This window comes from Mus caroli, unplaced genomic scaffold (assembly GCF_978045245.1).
Source record: "Mus caroli unplaced genomic scaffold, Mus_caroli_1 scaffold_18, whole genome shotgun sequence".
Lineage (NCBI taxonomy): Eukaryota > Metazoa > Chordata > Mammalia > Rodentia > Muridae > Mus > Mus caroli.
Genome location: NW_028227273.1, coordinates 14,656,799 through 14,673,486, shown reverse-complemented (window position 1 = coordinate 14,673,486; position 16,688 = coordinate 14,656,799). Strand labels below are relative to the sequence as shown.

The window sequence follows — 16,688 nt, the reverse complement described above, 5'->3', positions numbered from 1 at the left end:
GCTTAACTGTTCATTTTACTAAGATGCTTTACTCCATTCTCATCCCTTTAGGTTGTATATATCTAGAATGCTACTACTAGTTAATCTTAAAAGGCTACATGGGTTGTATTTTGGTTCAGATATACTTCCAAAGACTGAATATCAGGATTTGTTCAATCTCTGCAAATTTATTGAACAAACTTAATTTTTTTCGAATACAGAACAATTAAAGCTAACCAAGTGCAACAGATAAGTCTGCCAATTACACATAGCTTCATACCAACCACTTATTCAACCAGTCAAATTCTAAAAACAGAACCCAAATGACTTTCAACATACTAGTGACCACTCAGCCAAATAAATTTGGGGCAACTTCGATGAAAAAGCCTAAAATAGACAAGGACAGATTCCTGTGCTATTGTTTTTACACCAAGGCTAAGAAATATAGTAAAAAGCTTGTCCAAAAAACGCTTGAAAATGACCATTACTGCCCTATTATGCATAATATATTTAAAGTCTGAGTAAGAACCTCCTACTGGCTACACCATTCTAAGGTCTACCAGACACTACCAAAGGAGGAAAAACCCAAAACAAAAACATAACAATCCTTAGCTACATGAAATGCTAATATGTAAGGTTTACAAAACTGCTTTGTCTTATTAACACTTTGCTTGACATCTCTTTATACCAGCTTGGCAAAATAGAACAATGTCCGTAACCAAGCTAACGAAGTGCAACAGATAAGTCTGCCAATTACACATAGCTTCATACAAAATCTAGCTCAGATATTAACAGGTTTTTGCACAGGATAAGGCAATCCATTCAAAAGAACAGAGGACTGGGGCTGGATAATTTTGCAAAGCTGGTTTACAAGGTTTTGTTCCAAATTCAGACAATTCCTCAAACATGCATTTTTTGGTATTAAATTGGCTGTTTGAAAGGAAAAGAAAAAGTACATTGAGCAGAATCAACCCAACTAAATAGCCTGAAAAACTACACTACTAAAATCTCAGCCTCTAGAAATCAAGTTTCTACTTCTTGACATGTCAGTAACTCTGCTTATTTCCTGTCATGCACCAATTTGTAGGCTTATCAGTGGTCCCTCTAATCTTAACAATTCCAAATTGTTAACACCAATTCTCAATTTAGAGATCTGACATGATGCACTCATGCTATTAAGGACTCAAAGATCATCTTACAAGAGTAAAATGAAAATTTCAAAGCCCTTTCAGATCCTGGCCAGTGTTATGTATAGAACAGTTAATGATGTTTAACACCATTAAACTTTGAATACAGGCCCATATAAATATGGCCAATAATTTTCTTGATTGTTACCTTGCCTGATGCTTACCCAATTGAAAAGTATTAATATTGAACACAAAAATCAAGACATCTAGTTAGAAACATTTTATTTAAACGTGTCAAATAAAAACCCACATTTTCAGACCATAAGATGTTAATACATTCAACAAAAACAATATTTACTGCTGTGAATTTTACAGAGTAATAATCCAGATCCATTTTGATTAGATGGTTGATGATCCTTCCTAGGTTACACTTTACAGACATAACAAATCCCTTATAATAATGTAAACAAAATAACTTTTCCCTAACGGGTGAACTTGAGAACTTCAGTCCATTCTTTCTGGACTTGCACTTCTGTGTGGACTTCCTGATGGGGAACGACTAAAAAGAAAAACATTAAGTTTGGAACCAATTAGTGTAATGAAGCTTCCTGTGTACAAGTCAGAGCAATTCAATAGTTCAGTACATTCAAAGGGATCGAATACCTTCTACCAAAGATCTAACACAAAACCATATATCCCCTCTTTTGAATTTGCTTGGTATTTTTCCTTAAAGACTTAATTATGTGTGTGGGCTTTGTGCTCATCAATGCAAGTGCCTAGAGAGGCCAAAGATATCAGACCTCCACCTGACATAGGTGTTAGAATTATAGAATTTGCAACTATTTTCAAATTTCTTCATTGTATGCACATTTCCTCTTCAGCTATTATGCATATACATAAAAAATGTTCCTTAAGCATGCCATTGCTACAAGACACTCAAGACTAAAACACCTTACACTTTTCTAACACATGTGGTTAAACTAAAGTTTTAATACGAAATAAAAAGCCATCATTTAAAAATATATCCAATCTATACAGCACCAATTTTCCAAAGAGTTCAAAGGCTAGAGTAGGCAGTTGTTCTCCAGGAGGCCACATTTTGACAAGGTTTGGCAACAAAATGTTTAGCTTACCTTCTTTTAGGAGATGGAGATCTGGATTTTGATCGGCTGTTAAAACATGAGAAATTCTAGTAAGAAAAAGCACCAACCAATCTTTTTAATCCTACTACAACCCCCCCAAATTACAATAAATTGTCATATTACAGATAAAATTTCAGAGCCAGTCTCATTTCTTTTAAAAAGCCAATTTGAAAGGGCTTACATTTCCATGAACTAGTGAACTGCTGTATAATTACAGTCCATCTTTTATATTATTCTAAAGCACAGTTCTCTTCTCTATTCACCTACAATTTTTAGGGCTTTACCTCCAAAGTAAAATGTCACATAACCTTAATTTCTCCATAAATTCAGCCAAGCAATAGATCATGTATAAATGAAGTTCTCAATTGGATTAACAAGGTACAGGTATCTTAACACCCAAGCTTTGGGCTAACACCCATTTCTCAATAATTTTCAACACTTTGACCTCTTTGGATATTGGTGCTATATAATTAATTATAAGAGCACTAAATCAGATAGTCTGACCCTACCTGCTTCTTGGTCGTGAAATAGACCTGGATCTTGATCTCGACCTTGAGCGGGATCTTAATAAAAAGAAAAGGGGACACAATTACACAAGAATGCCTTTATAACCGAGCACCTTCCCAGATAGGATAGATAGGATAGAAAGAGTAGAGACAATTGCTGCATAAGTCTTGCCTTCCGTCTATCCAATGTAGCACAGATGATCCAACAGGGAGATTTCAAATACACAGTGAACCACTATTTCATATGACTACATCCATCATGTACAGTTTGGTCACTACTTCTATGGAGGCACAACAGTCCCATTCTCAAACTCTTATACCACAATTATCAAGTGGTTCTATCCAATTACTAAGTTAACTTTATTCTGGTTATCAAGAGTTAAAGGTCTGTAGTTTGTCAAGTCAAGTTAGGCTGGCCATAAATCTTTTAAAAAAAACCTTGGGACCCTATAATTAAGTCTATCTAGAGATGGTTCAGTAACTTTCTCAAATTGATTAATTTATGAGTTTTAAACAGCAGTAAAATGGCTTTTACACACAACTGCTTCATCCATAGTAGAAATTCCTATTTATAAAAAACATGTTATAACCTTTTAAGGACTTCTTACAATGAATAGGAGTAAAATTGACTTAAATACATTGAATCCAAATGTAAGGGTAACCCCTAATTCAGGCCAGGTGGTAGTACAACACCTTTAATCCCAGCACTTGGGAGGTGGAGGCAAGTGGATCCCTTCAAGTTTAAGGCCAGCCTGGTCTACAGAGCAAGGACAGCTAGGGGTACACACACAAAAAAATGTTGTCTCATTCAACTAAAAAGTCCACTCAGCTTTTAATCTCAGATTAAGAGGCAGGCAGATCCTGGCTCCCTCCCTACTCTCAAACTTACTCTTTCCAAAATGTTTTAAATTTACATTCACTTATTCAGAGTATATGTAGAGAAGGTAATGTCACCATCTCTAGAAGTCAGAGAGCAATTTGGGGGAAATTGGGTCTCTCCTCCCTTTACATTGGTTCCAAGTTTAAGCAAGTTATCAGGTTTGATGGCAAGCTCTGTCACAATTTTCTTCATGGAGATAGCATCCTATCTGGCTAAAATAATTTACTTTTTAGAGAAAACTGTTTTGAGATGGGGCATGTACCTTTTTTGTCCTCCAATCCCCAGGTCCAAGTGATTTAGTCTCAGTGCTAGGAGTACAGGTGTGCACACTCTAATATTGAAGCACCCCATTTGAATGAAGAATACTTCACTGTGTCACCAAGACAAGACGATCCAGCCAGGATCCAGTGGTGGCCCTCACCTTCAATCCCAGTGCTTAGGTGGCAGAGGCAAGTAGATCTGAGTTCAAGGCCAGCCTGGTCTACAAGCCAGGGCTACACAGAGAAACTCTGTCTTGATAACTAAAGCTACGACAATCCATCTACTAGTAAGCAGGAAAAATGTGCTACATACTGGAAATACCTCGATCCTATTATAGAACCAGACCTAGATCTTCTGAGTGAAGCTGATCTTGATCTACGAAGAGACACAGACCTTGATCGTCGAGGAGATGCTGATCTCGACCTAAAAATTAAAAGAAGTTCTTAAGCCCATCTGTCTTACTTTTTCCCACTTGTTAAATTTTGAGTTTTACAGATTTCTCACCTCCGTCCTCGGCTCCTGCTGCGGGAGCGAGAGTATCGCCTTCCCCTGGATCGGGAATGGGATCTAGATCGTGACCTATTTTTCAAGTTAGAAAAATACAACATATTAGACGATAACTCAGTTTTAGTGTTTGTGTACCTCTGCTGAAATCAAATCTCAAGACTATTTAAAATTTAGTATCTCATTTGGAAAAACTCTGGGCCTATTAAGTTTTTTTTTTTTTTTTTTTACTAACCTAAAAAAAGATTTGTTAAAAGCTGAATTACAACTTAGAATTACAAAATATAAAACGCCATAATGTGTATTTAAAATAAACCTTGCAAGTTTGCAGGTCGACCCTCTTTGGCCCATGGTCTAGTAGTAGGTCTAGTAGATCTAGATGATCTAGAAGTATCTATAGCCGATCGCTGCATCTAGATGTTTTCTTCAATCTAACGACGATCAAACTGACAGCCAAAAGAGCCAGATGAGGCTTGATTGACGCAAGAAGATTTTTCTAGTTGGGAATGTGGTCAATCTGGTGTTCCTCTTTCTAAAGCGGAGGGGGCCCCAATTGTAAGCCAAATTTACTGTTACGGCGATCACCGACTCAAATTTTCTGCCCTTTAAAGAATAAGGTGAAGCTAGGTGTAGATGACTCGAGGGGATCTGGCCTCTTATGCTGATCACCTCAAGGTCTAGGAGGATCTTAATTGTCGGATTTGCAAGGCGCCTCAGCATGATATCATAAGGCTCGTGACATTCTGAATCAAGGCGACTGACTCAAACGAAGAAACCTGAAAGGTTTTGACCAGGTTGATTATTAATATAGTAACATTTTTAATTAAACAAAAATTGTAAAATACACCTGTACAATTAACATTCAAGCTTATAGAAAAACACTAGTTTCTGCCTTGCTAATAAAAGAATTACTTTGATTAACTAGAATACCAACCATTCCTTCATTAATTAAATACCTGCTTCTTCTTCGTCGGCTATAGCGATGACAGTCATAAGCATAATGTCCCTTTTCACCACACTCATAGCATCTATCATTAGGATCAAAGGGACGACGGGCAGGTGGCCTATCAAAACGAGATCTCCGAGGCATGCCTGTTGATAGTTCAACCCTCACTCGAGAACCACAAATCACTCTACAAAACATAAGAAAATGCTAATGTTAGAATACACACATGACTTCTAGATTTAAAAATACTAACTGCTATGTATATAAAGAAAATATCTAATAAAAAATTAATTTTTAAAAATGTCAACTGCTCATTCTCTCTACATGGGCTAGTCTTTTGTTTACAAAACTCTGCCAATTCCACCTTTAGTCCTAAGTTTTCAAGTGCCTGAAGGGTAAGGCATGTGAGAGGCTGACAGAATGAGGGCTCCAACCACCACCTCAGCTATATGTTGAGTTCCAAGCCAACATAGGCCAGAGACACTATCAAAAAATAAAGTCCACCCCCAGAGAATCTATGATTAGCACCAAGATTACTTATCCAGCCCAAGGGAATATTTTAAAGAAATTTGAAAAACAACCCACTTACTTCCCATCCAATCCTCGAACTGCATCCTCTGCATCTCTAGGGTCTTCAAATTCCACAAAGGCGAATCCTGGAGGATTTCTGGCAATCCACACAGTTCTTAAGGGCCCATAGTAACTGAATGCCCTTTCTAACTCTCCTTTACCAGCACCAGTTCCCAGGTTACCAACATATACCTTGGTTTCTGTTTAAAAAACGTAAACAGAACAAATGTTATTCAACGTGTAACTTGGAATTCATTTCTTTAAAACAGACCACCCTTCAAGAGCTGTGCAATGTACACGTTTTGTTTTGGAGACCCTGAGCCAGCTAAGCGATCTACTCGGAGCCACCCTACGAATATGTTAGCTATACATCGCTTAAACCACTCTCAGGCCTCAACCTCCCCCAGGCAGCTAGCACCAAAAGATGTGCGCCACCAGGTCTGGCTCCTTTTATTTAGAGGTCTTCACCAAGTACTAAATCTTACAGCGTAAAAGACTGGAAAGCCAGACCTGCGACCAAGTTCTGGCGTTCTTATAGGACGGAAACCCTGGGAGACTGCAGCGGGAGCAAGGTAGACCTAAGGCGTGCGGGGTGGAGGTGGGGCTCGGCCCGGCCCCGCCCCCCGAGTCCCCGCAGCCTCGGGCACAACAGCGCGCGGGCTCCGGCGGCCGGGCCTGCGGAGAGGTCTACAGCGAGGATCAGGGCCGAGCCAGTTCCCGGCTTCCACAGCAGGCGCAGGCTCACCCGAGTCCCCGCCCCAGAGCCAGAAGCCACGCTCGAAACGGCAGAAAAAAAAAAAAAAAAGAGGAAAAAAAAAAAGCCGTCGCCGCTTGCAGCGGTCTTCCCCTCGCGCGCTACTCCTCATGCCGACCAATTGTTGGACGACGCGCAGCTCGCAGCTGCCGGTTTCGTTTCGTCTCCAGCCCGGCCCATCATCACTCCCCCCGGCTCCAGTGGCGGGAAAGCGCTGAGGAAATGCGCCACCACGGTCGTCAATGTGCTCAAAATGGCAGCCGCCGTCGCCGCCGAGGGCGGGGGGTGGGGGGGGGTGGAGGCGGGCGGCAGCGCGGAGAAATGGCACAACGACCCCGCCAGGCTTCGGCCTGTCCAGGCGAGACCAAAAGGCGCCAAGCGCCGGGGCCCTAAGCGGCACACATGCCCTCCAGTCCCGCTCGCCCTCCTTCTCCCCGCCCCCGCGGCCTCGGGCTTCGTACAGCGTGCGCAGGAGCCGCCATTACGCACGCGGAATAACCGTCTCTAACCGCCGCGCCGCCCCTGCGGCCTCGCTCTGCTCGGTCGGCGGGCAGCACCGTCCTCCCCTGGGGCCCTGGCCGCTTACCTCCTCCATACCGCCCGTAGCGTGACATGATGGCCGGCCCGCGTACTCGGCTCTAGCTTGGAATGCTCACAGCACGAGTAGCACGGAAGCGGCTGCGCGACCTCCTCTGCCTGCAATCCCGGCGGCACTACAAGGAAGAGGCCGGAGTCGCGCTTATATAGGCGGCGGGCGGGGATTCTTTTTTCTGCGCATGCGTTGTGTCAACGTTCTGCGCGGCACAAAGAAGCTGGGCGGAAACAGCCTAGAGGCGGGGCGGAGGGAACTAAGAGCCGGACTCTGCGAGCGGAGCGGAGGGATACGTTTCCATGGGAACGCCGGGATCTTGCCCATAAACCTGTGGCCTTCCGGCGGTCTCCTGCTCCCTCCCCTCCCCTTCCCCTTTCCTGAACCCTGTGGGTCCTCCTAACCTCTCCCAACCCTTTTACCTCTTCATTTTAATCTAGGCACTGACAGCGACCGTAACCTAAGTACAGGTACACTAGACCGTTCTGTGAAAGTCTGTAAAATTTAACCGCTGCTGTCCCCGTCGCCACCTTTGGGGTACCTGGCCTAGTCTGTGTTCAGTGATCTTTAAGGCTCAACAGAGGTAATTAAACTACGACCAGAGTGAAAATAACCCTTACTCCACAGTTATGTCTAATGGTTATTGCATCACGGGCCTCAAAAGGGATGACTTCCCCCGGGGAGTCTGCATAATACCTCTCCTATTTGCACTGTGAGTCACTAATTTCTAAGTTTGATCTGAATACTTGGGGGTTTGCTGAAACAAAGGGATAGGGTTGTGGAGAAGGGGTTCTGGCAATGTTAAAGTTGTGGCAAAACTGTAAAAGTTTGCAAGCATACTGAGCCGAGACAATTCTTGCATCTGAAGCACAAATTTATTTTTCCCTTCTAGTGCTTTGGATTTTTAAAAAGTTGTGTGTGAATTTTTACTTAAAACCTTACAGCTCAGCCACTCAATAGGTATCAACCTCCCTGATTTGCTTAAAATCTGCCTTTGAATTCTGCATTTGCCAAAATTCAACTCTAAAAAGAGAGCTAAGTTATTTTTTTAAAGATTTATTTATTTATTATATGTAAGTACACTGTAGCAGACTACAGACACTCCAGAAAAGGGCATCAGATCTCGTTACAGGTGGTTGTGAGCCACCATATGGTTGCTGGGATTTGAACTCATGATCTTAGGAAGAGCAGTCAGCGTTCTTAAGCCATCTCACCAGCCCAAGTTCTTTTTATCAACCCCCAAAAAACAAACAAACCAAAAAAGAAAAAAAAAAAATCACATCGTAACTACTTGGAATACTCAAGGGTTGGAAATTTTACACATAAAAGAGGAAGTTCTAGGTACGTGAATTTCATCTCCGTTTTCATTTGCTGTGTGTGGATTCAGGTGTGGAGTGCTTTCTCTAAAGGAGTCCTACTTGGTCAATAAAGCATGAGACTCTTTTTAAAAAAAAAAAGATTCATTTGTTATTTATACGAGTACACCGTGGCTGTCTTCAGACACACCAGAAGAGGGCATGAGATACCATTATAGATGGTTGTGAGCCACCATGTGGTTGCTGGGAATTGAACTCAGGACCTCTGGAAGAGCAGTCAGTGCTCTTAACCACTGAGCCATATCTCTAGCCCCTCCCCCCCTTTTTAAAGGCAGACTCTTTTTTTTTTTTTTTGGTTTTTCAAGACAAGACAGGGTTTCTCTGTGTAGCCCTGGCTGTCCTGGCACTCACTTTGTAGACCAGGCTGGCCTCGAACTCAGAAATCCGCCTGCCTCTGCCTCCCGAGTGCTGGGATTAAAGGCGTGCGCCACCACGCCCGGCTTAAAGGCAGACTCTTAAGTACTACCAATTTATATGTATGTTGATTTTCAAATATTTAAAATTATAGTGTCTCAACAAAAATCTCTGGCAAGAAAATAGAAACTCTACACAGTGAAGTATATTGTTCTGCTTCAGTCTTACTACACAGTATATTGTTCTGCCTCAGTCTTCCTGTGTTTGCTTGCCACAGGATCTTCTGCAGTCCAGGCTGGCCTCCCGCAGATTCACTATGTATACAACCCACAGGAAAATAATTATAGGCCAGCCTGGGTTACATAGTATTATAGTATTATAATCCTATGATCTTCATAGGAAAACCCTATCTTTGAATTTAGAACAACAAAAAAAGGAAGGCAGAATATTCATAATCTTTTTACATCAATTTGTTTTGTTTTGTTTTTTGAGACAGGGTTTCTCTGCACAGTTCTGGCTGTCCTGGAACTAACTCTGTAGACCAGGCTGGCCTCGAACTCAGAAATCCACCTGCCTCTGCCTCCCAAGTGCTGGGATTACAGGTGTGTGCCACCACTGCCTGGCCCAATTTTTAAAATTTATCTTCATTTATTAAATGAAAAGAGTTGAACAGTTGTTTTTTGTTGGTGGTGTTTGTCTACTGAAACAGGGTCTTGCTGTAAGCTCTTCCTACAGCCATCTTCCAGTGTTCTGAGGAAAAGTTGACTATATATGTAGTGGTGGTTTTACCTAGTGCCTGAGGCATGCATGCAGGAGACAAGGAGAAAGTTCACTTTTTTTTTTTTTCTTTCTGCTTTTTCAAGACAGGGTTTCTCTGTGTAGCCCTGGCTGTCCTGGGACTCACTCCGTAGAGCAGGCTGGCCTCGAACTCAGAAATTCACCTGCCTCTGCCTCCCAAGTGCTGGGATTAAAGGCGTGCGCCACCACTGCCCAGTGAAAGCTCACTTTTAAATCTTGTTTTCTTCACTGTTTTAGATTTGTTCTTAAATTATTGTCACCTTTATGTCAGATGAGGAAAATCCTACAATAAGACAATCCATTTAAACGTTTTGTGCATCTGTCTCTCTCTTTTTAACACAAAGAAATAATCTTGCTGGGTGGTGGAAGCATATGTTTTTAATCACAGCATTTGGGAAGCAGAGACAGGCAGATATCTATGAGTTTGAGGCTAGCCTGGTTGGTATACATAGTGAGTTCTAGGACAGCCAATGTCTACAACCCCTCAGGAAATCTCTAACAGTGGTCTTTTAATGTGCATTTGTGTATGATATACTTACACATGTACATATTCCCTGCAGGTTGCTCTAAATATCCATGCTCAACTACATCCTTTCATTATTTTTCTGTAAACCACGATCATCAGATTTCCCAGAATGCTTTTAGAAATTCTGGAGAGGAAAGGTTTTTGGAGTTGTATAATTCTGTCATATTATAAAAAATGAACCCGGGCGTGGTGGCGCACACCTTTAATCCCAGCACTTGGGAGGCAGAGGCAGGCGGATTTCTGAGTTTGAGGTCAGCCTGGTCTACAGAGTGAGTTCCAGGACAGCAAGGGCTACACAGAGAAACCCTGTCTCAAAAAAACAAAAACAAAAAAATGTACATAATAGCTTATGTTTACAAAATTGTTTAGGACGATGTGAACAATGTAAACCTGAAGGTTCCTCCATGAGAGATAGTAAGCCTTAGCATAGGACTTACCGTGGAGACTTTGTTGGTAACTGGCTGTTGGCCGTACTTAGAGAAACACTATTAAAGACCATTGGCTTTCTTTGATGTAGACCCTAGACATGATTTGATTCTGCTGTAAGTTAATAAATAGCCAGGTGTGGCAACATATGCTAGTAATCTGAGCGTGTGGGAGGTAAAAGCAGAAGGATTGCTGCTAGTTATAGGCAGGAAGTTATAGAGCAGTCAGAGCTACGTAAGGAAATTCTGTCTTTAGAAGATGTTTAAAAGGCTGGCAAGATGGCTCAGTAGATAATGGGATGTTGCCATCCCTGAAGATCTGAATTTGATCCCTAAAACCCACTTGGTAAGAGGAAGTCTACTTATGCAAGTTTCCTTCTGACTTCCACATGAGGTGTGTGTTTGCACGAGTGCACTGAGTAAATGAATGTATTTTTAAATTTTAAATGTATTTTAGTTAAAAAATAATAATAATAAATGTCATTTTCTAAGGAAACTCCCAGCAATCAGGAGGCAAAGGCAAGCAGAGTTCTATGAGTTTAAGGCCAGACTGGTCTACACTGAGAATTCCAGGCCAGCTAGGATTGCACAGTGATAGTAAGACCCTGTCTCGTCTCAAAAGTTAAAAAAAAAAGAAGAAGAGCAGGCCTGGCCTCATGGCCCACACCTATAATCCCAGAATTTGGGAGATAGAGGCAGAGGGTCAAGAATGCAAGGCCGGGCTGGCGAGATGGCTCAGTGCATAAGAGCACTGACTGCTCTTCTGAAGGTCCTGAGTTCAAATCCCAGCAACCACATGGTGGCTCACAACCATCTGTAATGAGATCTGACGCCCTCTTCTGGTGTGTCTGAAGATAGCAATAGTGTACTTATTTATAATAATAAATCTTAAAAAAAAAAAAGAATGCAAGGCCATCCATGACTACATAGTTTGAGATAGCCTGGGCTACATGAGACTCTGTCTTAAAATGGAAGAATAAGAGACAGAGATAAGCCGGGCGGTGGTGGCTCACGCCTTTAATCCCAGCACTTGGGAGGCAGAGGCAGGCAGATTTCTGAGTTCAAGACCAGCCTGGTCTACAAAGTGAGTTCCAGGACAGCCAGGGCTACACAAAGAAACCCTGTCTTGAAAACACCAAAAAAAAAAAAAAAAAAAAAAAGAGAGAGAGAGAGACAGAGATAAAAAACTTGGGCCAGGTAGTGGTGGTGCATGCCTTTAATTCCAGCTCTTGGGGGGCAGAGACTGGCAGTTCTCTGTGATTTTGAGGCCAGTCTGGTCTACAGAGTAAGTTCAGGACAGCTAGGGCTACTCAGAGAAACTGTGTCTCAATCAAACAAACCACACACACACACATGCGTGCGTGCACACACACACACAAATACATAAATTTGTGTCTATACTGAGTATGTACAGACTTGCTCTATCCAATACAGTATAACTATTTACACAGTCTTTGTATTATAAGTCATCTAGAAGGCTGTGGTGGTGCACACTTTTAGTCCAGCATTCCAGAGGTAGACACAGGTTTATTTCTCTGAGTTTATGGCCAGCCTGGTCTACAGAGCAAGTTCCAGGACAGCCATAGGTATGCAGAGATACCCTGTCTTGAAAAAAATAAATGAATAAAGTTTCTAAAATAAACAATCTAGAAGTGGATTAAAGTCCTCTGGAGAATGTGCATAGTTGAATGCTGCTGTATTTAAGAGATTGAGCATCCATACTGTTTAGTGATGTAGCACGAGACAGCGTTTTCCTCATGAATAAGGCTGTAGGTTTAATCATCAGTCTTTCCAACCCCCAAAATATTTAAAAATTCCAAGAGCCTGAGCTCAGTAAAAAACATTCATGAGGCTCTAGGTGTTATCCCTGACTTCATAAATAAATAAGCAGGGAAAGTCCAATTTTACAGGCATGGTAATGCATGCCTATCAATGCAGCAGCTGGGAGGCTGAGGAAGGAAGAGCATGGGAAGCTAGACCAGCCTGATTTACACAGCACCTTTCAGGTTACCTAGGGCTATATTTCAAAAATAGCAAAACAAGAGCTGAGGAGATGGCTCGGTGGTTTGTTAAAATACTGCTGCCCAGGATGAAGGGCTGGCATTCTGATTCCAGAACTCCCACTAAAGCAGGGCAGTTGAATTGGCTACCTGTAATCCTGGGGGTTGGATGCAGAGAGACCGGGGATCGACCCCTGGGGCGAACTGACTAGCTATATTACCCAGTGTCAGGGAACTCTGCTTCTAGCAAGAGACTCTGCCTCAGTAATTAAAAGTAGAAAGCAGTTGTGGAGAATGAGAGTCTATTGTATTCAATTTGAAAATAGCCTCCTAAAGGCCAGGGGAAGACAAACGTTGTCTTCAGGCAGAATCTGTTGGTGCCTCTGAAGAACCTTGAGAGAGCCACTATCCTTCATTTTATCCTTACTTCCACGTTTGCTTTTGTTGGTTGGTTGGTTGGTTTTGCTGCTGTGTTTGCAAATTGGGGGAAATGACCCAGGGCCTTGTGTACATTAGGTGAGAGCTCTATCCCTGAGATACATTTTGTACTACCTACTGCTATTTCCCTAAAATAATACCTCTGAGATGATCCTCATCAACAATTTAAAAAATGTAACATTTCTCTTTTTCTTTTTGCCCTCTTTATTAAAAGTTGCATTTCTTTTCTGTGCATGGGGGGGGGGGTGGGGTCCATTCCTTTAAGAGACAGAGATAGGTGCTTCTCTGTGAGTTAAGGCCAGCCTGAGTTGATGAGTGAGTTTCAGGATTGCCAGAGCTAAGTGGAAAGACTTTGTCTCAACATCCCCCCCCCACACACAACATACAAACAAACAAACGATCAAACAAACAAAAGTCTGGTTTCAGTGACAGTGTAGGCACATACTCAGAATAATTTGGAGAGATTTTTCATCCGCATAATCTTTGTTCTGTGGACTGAACAATACACATCTTTCTTAGTTTGACCTAGAGAATTTTATATGTATCCTTTCTAACCAGATCCTTGCCTCCTAGTGAGAGTTTGTGCACCTACCACAAAACACAGAGTCGTGAGCTCATGCAATTCGTTCAATGACCAACTGGGTACAGAACCCTGCTGATTTCAAAGGGTTTACTTTTTAGTGCTTAGTTTTCCTTAGCACATTCTAGATGGACTTTTCAGAAATTCATCTTCTGGGTACATAAAATCTCCTCTCCTTGTCTGACATAGATCATAGAGAATACCCTAATGCTGCATCTCACAGCTAGTCTTGCATTTGCCTCCATTTTAACAGCAACACTTCAGACTGAGCTTTGTGTGGAAGAAGAGACCCTGGTCAGGAGTGCAGCAGCTACTCACATTGCAGCTCCACCTCAGATATTCCCACCTCTAACCAAGAAAGCAAACATGTCACGGTTCCAAAGACATGAGGACAATGACGAGTACCTGTTAAGTACCTTTAGTCTGAGTGAAGGCGAGCATGGTAGAATGGTGAAAGTAACTAGATCCCACAATCTAAAAGACAGTGAAGCAGAGGACAAGTTCGAGGATGCCCATGAAATTATCCCTGTGGCAACAACAATGAGCCTTTTATCATCCTTGGAAGAATGCACAACTGGATTGTATTTGTTTCTAAATAACAGGTTCTCAGACGCCATCAACCTTATTCACCCATGGTCAAAAAACAGTTCATACCACGCCCTGATATACAGTATGTTTATGGTTGTCAAGGCCATCCTCACCTTTGAGCCACAGGATATCCAGATCGGAATGAACGCTGCAAAGGAAGCTTTGAAAACCTGCAACAATTTCCGAAAAAAGCCCAGGATAGTGACTTTATCTCGCCTAATGAGTAGACAGGGAATAAAGTCTATCAAAGAGGAGGAACTGCATGCAGAAGTCTGTTATGCTGAGTGTCTAGTCTTGAAGTCTGCTATAACATTTATACAGGACGACAGTTTGCTGAGTTTCCTCAAAAGCGGTGTCAATGTTGGGTCAAGCTATCAAATATACAAAGACTGCCAACAAGTCTTAGAACTTATGCCTGAGAACCAAAGTAAAACCCACAGACACCTGATTGGAGGGATAAAATTTGGAGTTGGGGTATTCAATCTGATGTTTTCACTTGTACCACCCAAATCACTGAAACTTCTCAATATGGTTGGCTATTCTGGAGACAGAGAAGTGGGCCTGGCCTTGCTCCACGACAGTGCATCTGAACCACATATAAACAACATCTTAAGTGTGTTCACTCTTCTCTTCTACTACAACTATGTGCGTGTAGCTGTTGGTGTTGAAAAGGCTTCTACTGCTGCCACCGAGAGTCTCTTCCTGATCTACCTGGAGAAATTCCCCAACTGTGTTGTACTTAAATTTTTTCGTGCACGTTTTAACATGCTAAACGGTAATTTTGAAAGCGCAAAGTTAAAGTTACAAGAGTGCATTATTACTCAGAATGAATGGAAGCAGGTTCATCACCTCTGTTACTGGGAGCTCATGTGGTGCCATATTTTCTTGCAGAATTGGAAGCAGGCCTACAACTACGCCAACCTATTGTTTCAGCACAGCAGATGGTCTAAGGCCATCTATATATACAGCAAGGCTATCATACTGGCCTTGCTTCCTCCTGACTGTGTGGACTTGGAAAACGAGAGCCTGAGCTCTTACTTCTTACGCGTGGATAGCTTGAGAATCAAAATTTTAGGCTCTTCTGTGCCCATAGAAAAGTTTATTGCTGAGAAAAGTCAGCGCTATGGTACTACGACAGGCTGGTTTACAGCACAGCCCCTTCTGGAGTTCATCTACGCCTGGAGTGGCTTCCGAGTCATGAGCAAGAAAATAGAGCTTATTTCAAGTTGGCTATTGATAATTGACAAAGGGAAAGAGCTTTTGAGTGAAAACCCAAATGAGGAGTACGGCATAGATGACATGAGCTTGTTAAATCTGCTGAAAGGCCTGTGCCTGAAGCACTTGGGCAAGCATCTGAAGGCTGAGCACTACTTTATTCGTGTTATCAGGAAGGAGAAAATGTTAAAGTACGACCACTATTTGGTGCCGTACAGTTACTATGAACTGGGGATGCTACACTATCTAAAGGGAGACTATGCCAATGCAATGAAAAACCTCGACAACATAAAGAACTATAAAGACTATTCCATGGAAGCCCGGCTACAGTTTAGGGCTCATATTGCCCTTGAACAAATAGCTAAATTAGAAAAGTGATTCTTAACCCAGTGTGCTTCTGTGTAGTATGAGTGAAATATCTACACTCAGTCAAGTAATTAGTGGGTAGAAAAGTAATTCCTCTGTGAAAAGCAAAACTCCAAGTGGCAGCTGCTAAGAAGCTGCTAACTAAGAAAGGGACACGCCATTGCTTTGCTCCCTCCTCCTCCTCCTCCTCCTCCTCCTCCTCCTCCTTCCCCATAAAATTCAATGCTCAGACTGAGAAACGGAGTGACGCACATTCTTGAAAAAGGAAAGGCAAATGCTATAACTGCAAAAACACTCATGAAGGGATTATGTTCACAGTTTTTAAACTTCCAGAGGTTTAGCCTTCCACTAGATACTGAATATGCTTTGCACATAACACAGTGAATGCTTAACTGGTAAAGAAATGACCTCGGTCATTACTGTTTCAAAGATAATGGCACACTGAGTACTATAAACTCTGAAGGGTTTCCCTTACAATCACTTTCATTGGCTTTTACAGCAAAGGCGATCCCCCTATGTGATAAGGAATATCTTTTACGCTTTTACATGAGGAGTCCTAGGAAGCTCTAGTGTGAATTTCTAACTTGCTAGAGAATAGAAAGAAATCTCCATCCACATATAAACCCTATGATGATAATTGTGGGAAATGAAGATGACTGGGGAAATGGCTTAGCAAAGGAAGCATTTGCCACATAATCAGGGAGACCAGAGTTGGCTCCCCAGAACCAGGTAAATTCTCCTGGATAGCTGTGGCAGCCCCACTT

The 16,688-nt window shown here is 42.1% G+C and overlaps 1 protein-coding gene and 1 pseudogene across 9 annotated transcripts; one reads left to right on the top strand and one right to left on the bottom strand.

Annotated features, from left to right (window-relative positions):
- Positions 1-1,371: 1,371 nt before the first annotated feature.
- Positions 1,372-7,403, bottom strand: Srsf7 (serine and arginine rich splicing factor 7). Of its 6 annotated transcripts, none has more exons than XM_021149262.3 (8): positions 7,256-7,403; positions 5,935-6,115; positions 5,356-5,532; positions 4,400-4,474; positions 4,208-4,318; positions 2,758-2,811; positions 2,240-2,275; positions 1,372-1,665 (listed from the first exon to the last, which is right to left on the bottom strand). In XM_021149262.3, the coding sequence occupies exons 1-8, from the start codon at positions 7,281-7,283 to the stop codon at positions 1,611-1,613; spliced, it is 717 nt and encodes a 238-aa protein (XP_021004921.1). In that variant the 5' UTR covers positions 7,284-7,403; the 3' UTR covers positions 1,372-1,610. The 6 variants fall into 6 exon arrangements, with proteins under 6 accessions (XP_021004921.1, XP_021004922.1, XP_021004923.1 ...); XM_021149263.3 differs by having other exon boundaries at positions 4,217-4,318; XM_021149264.3 differs by having other exon boundaries at positions 4,241-4,318.
- Positions 7,404-7,520: 117 nt separating this feature from the next.
- On the top strand, positions 7,521-16,154 carry LOC110283697 (tetratricopeptide repeat protein 39B pseudogene; annotated as a pseudogene). Of its 3 annotated transcripts, none has more exons than XR_015045994.1 (2): positions 7,521-7,728; positions 14,009-16,154. The product of XR_015045994.1 is annotated as a tetratricopeptide repeat protein 39B pseudogene, transcript variant X2 (transcript). The 3 variants fall into 3 exon arrangements; XR_015045993.1 differs by having other exon boundaries at positions 7,521-7,841; XR_015045995.1 differs by lacking the exon at positions 7,521-7,728 and adding an exon at positions 7,865-7,970.
- Positions 16,155-16,688: the final 534 nt, after the last annotated feature.

Coding starts and splice junctions, on each gene's coding strand:
- Srsf7 (XM_021149262.3), bottom strand. CDS start 7,283: ATGTCACGCTACGGGCGGTATGGAGGAG. Junction 2,812..4,207: donor ATAGGATCGAGGTATTTCCA/GTATGTAGCACA, acceptor CTTTTTATTAAG/ATCCCGCTCAAGGTCGAGAT. Junction 2,276..2,757: donor ATTTCACGACCAAGAAGCAG/GTAGGGTCAGAC, acceptor ATGTTTTAACAG/CCGATCAAAATCCAGATCTC.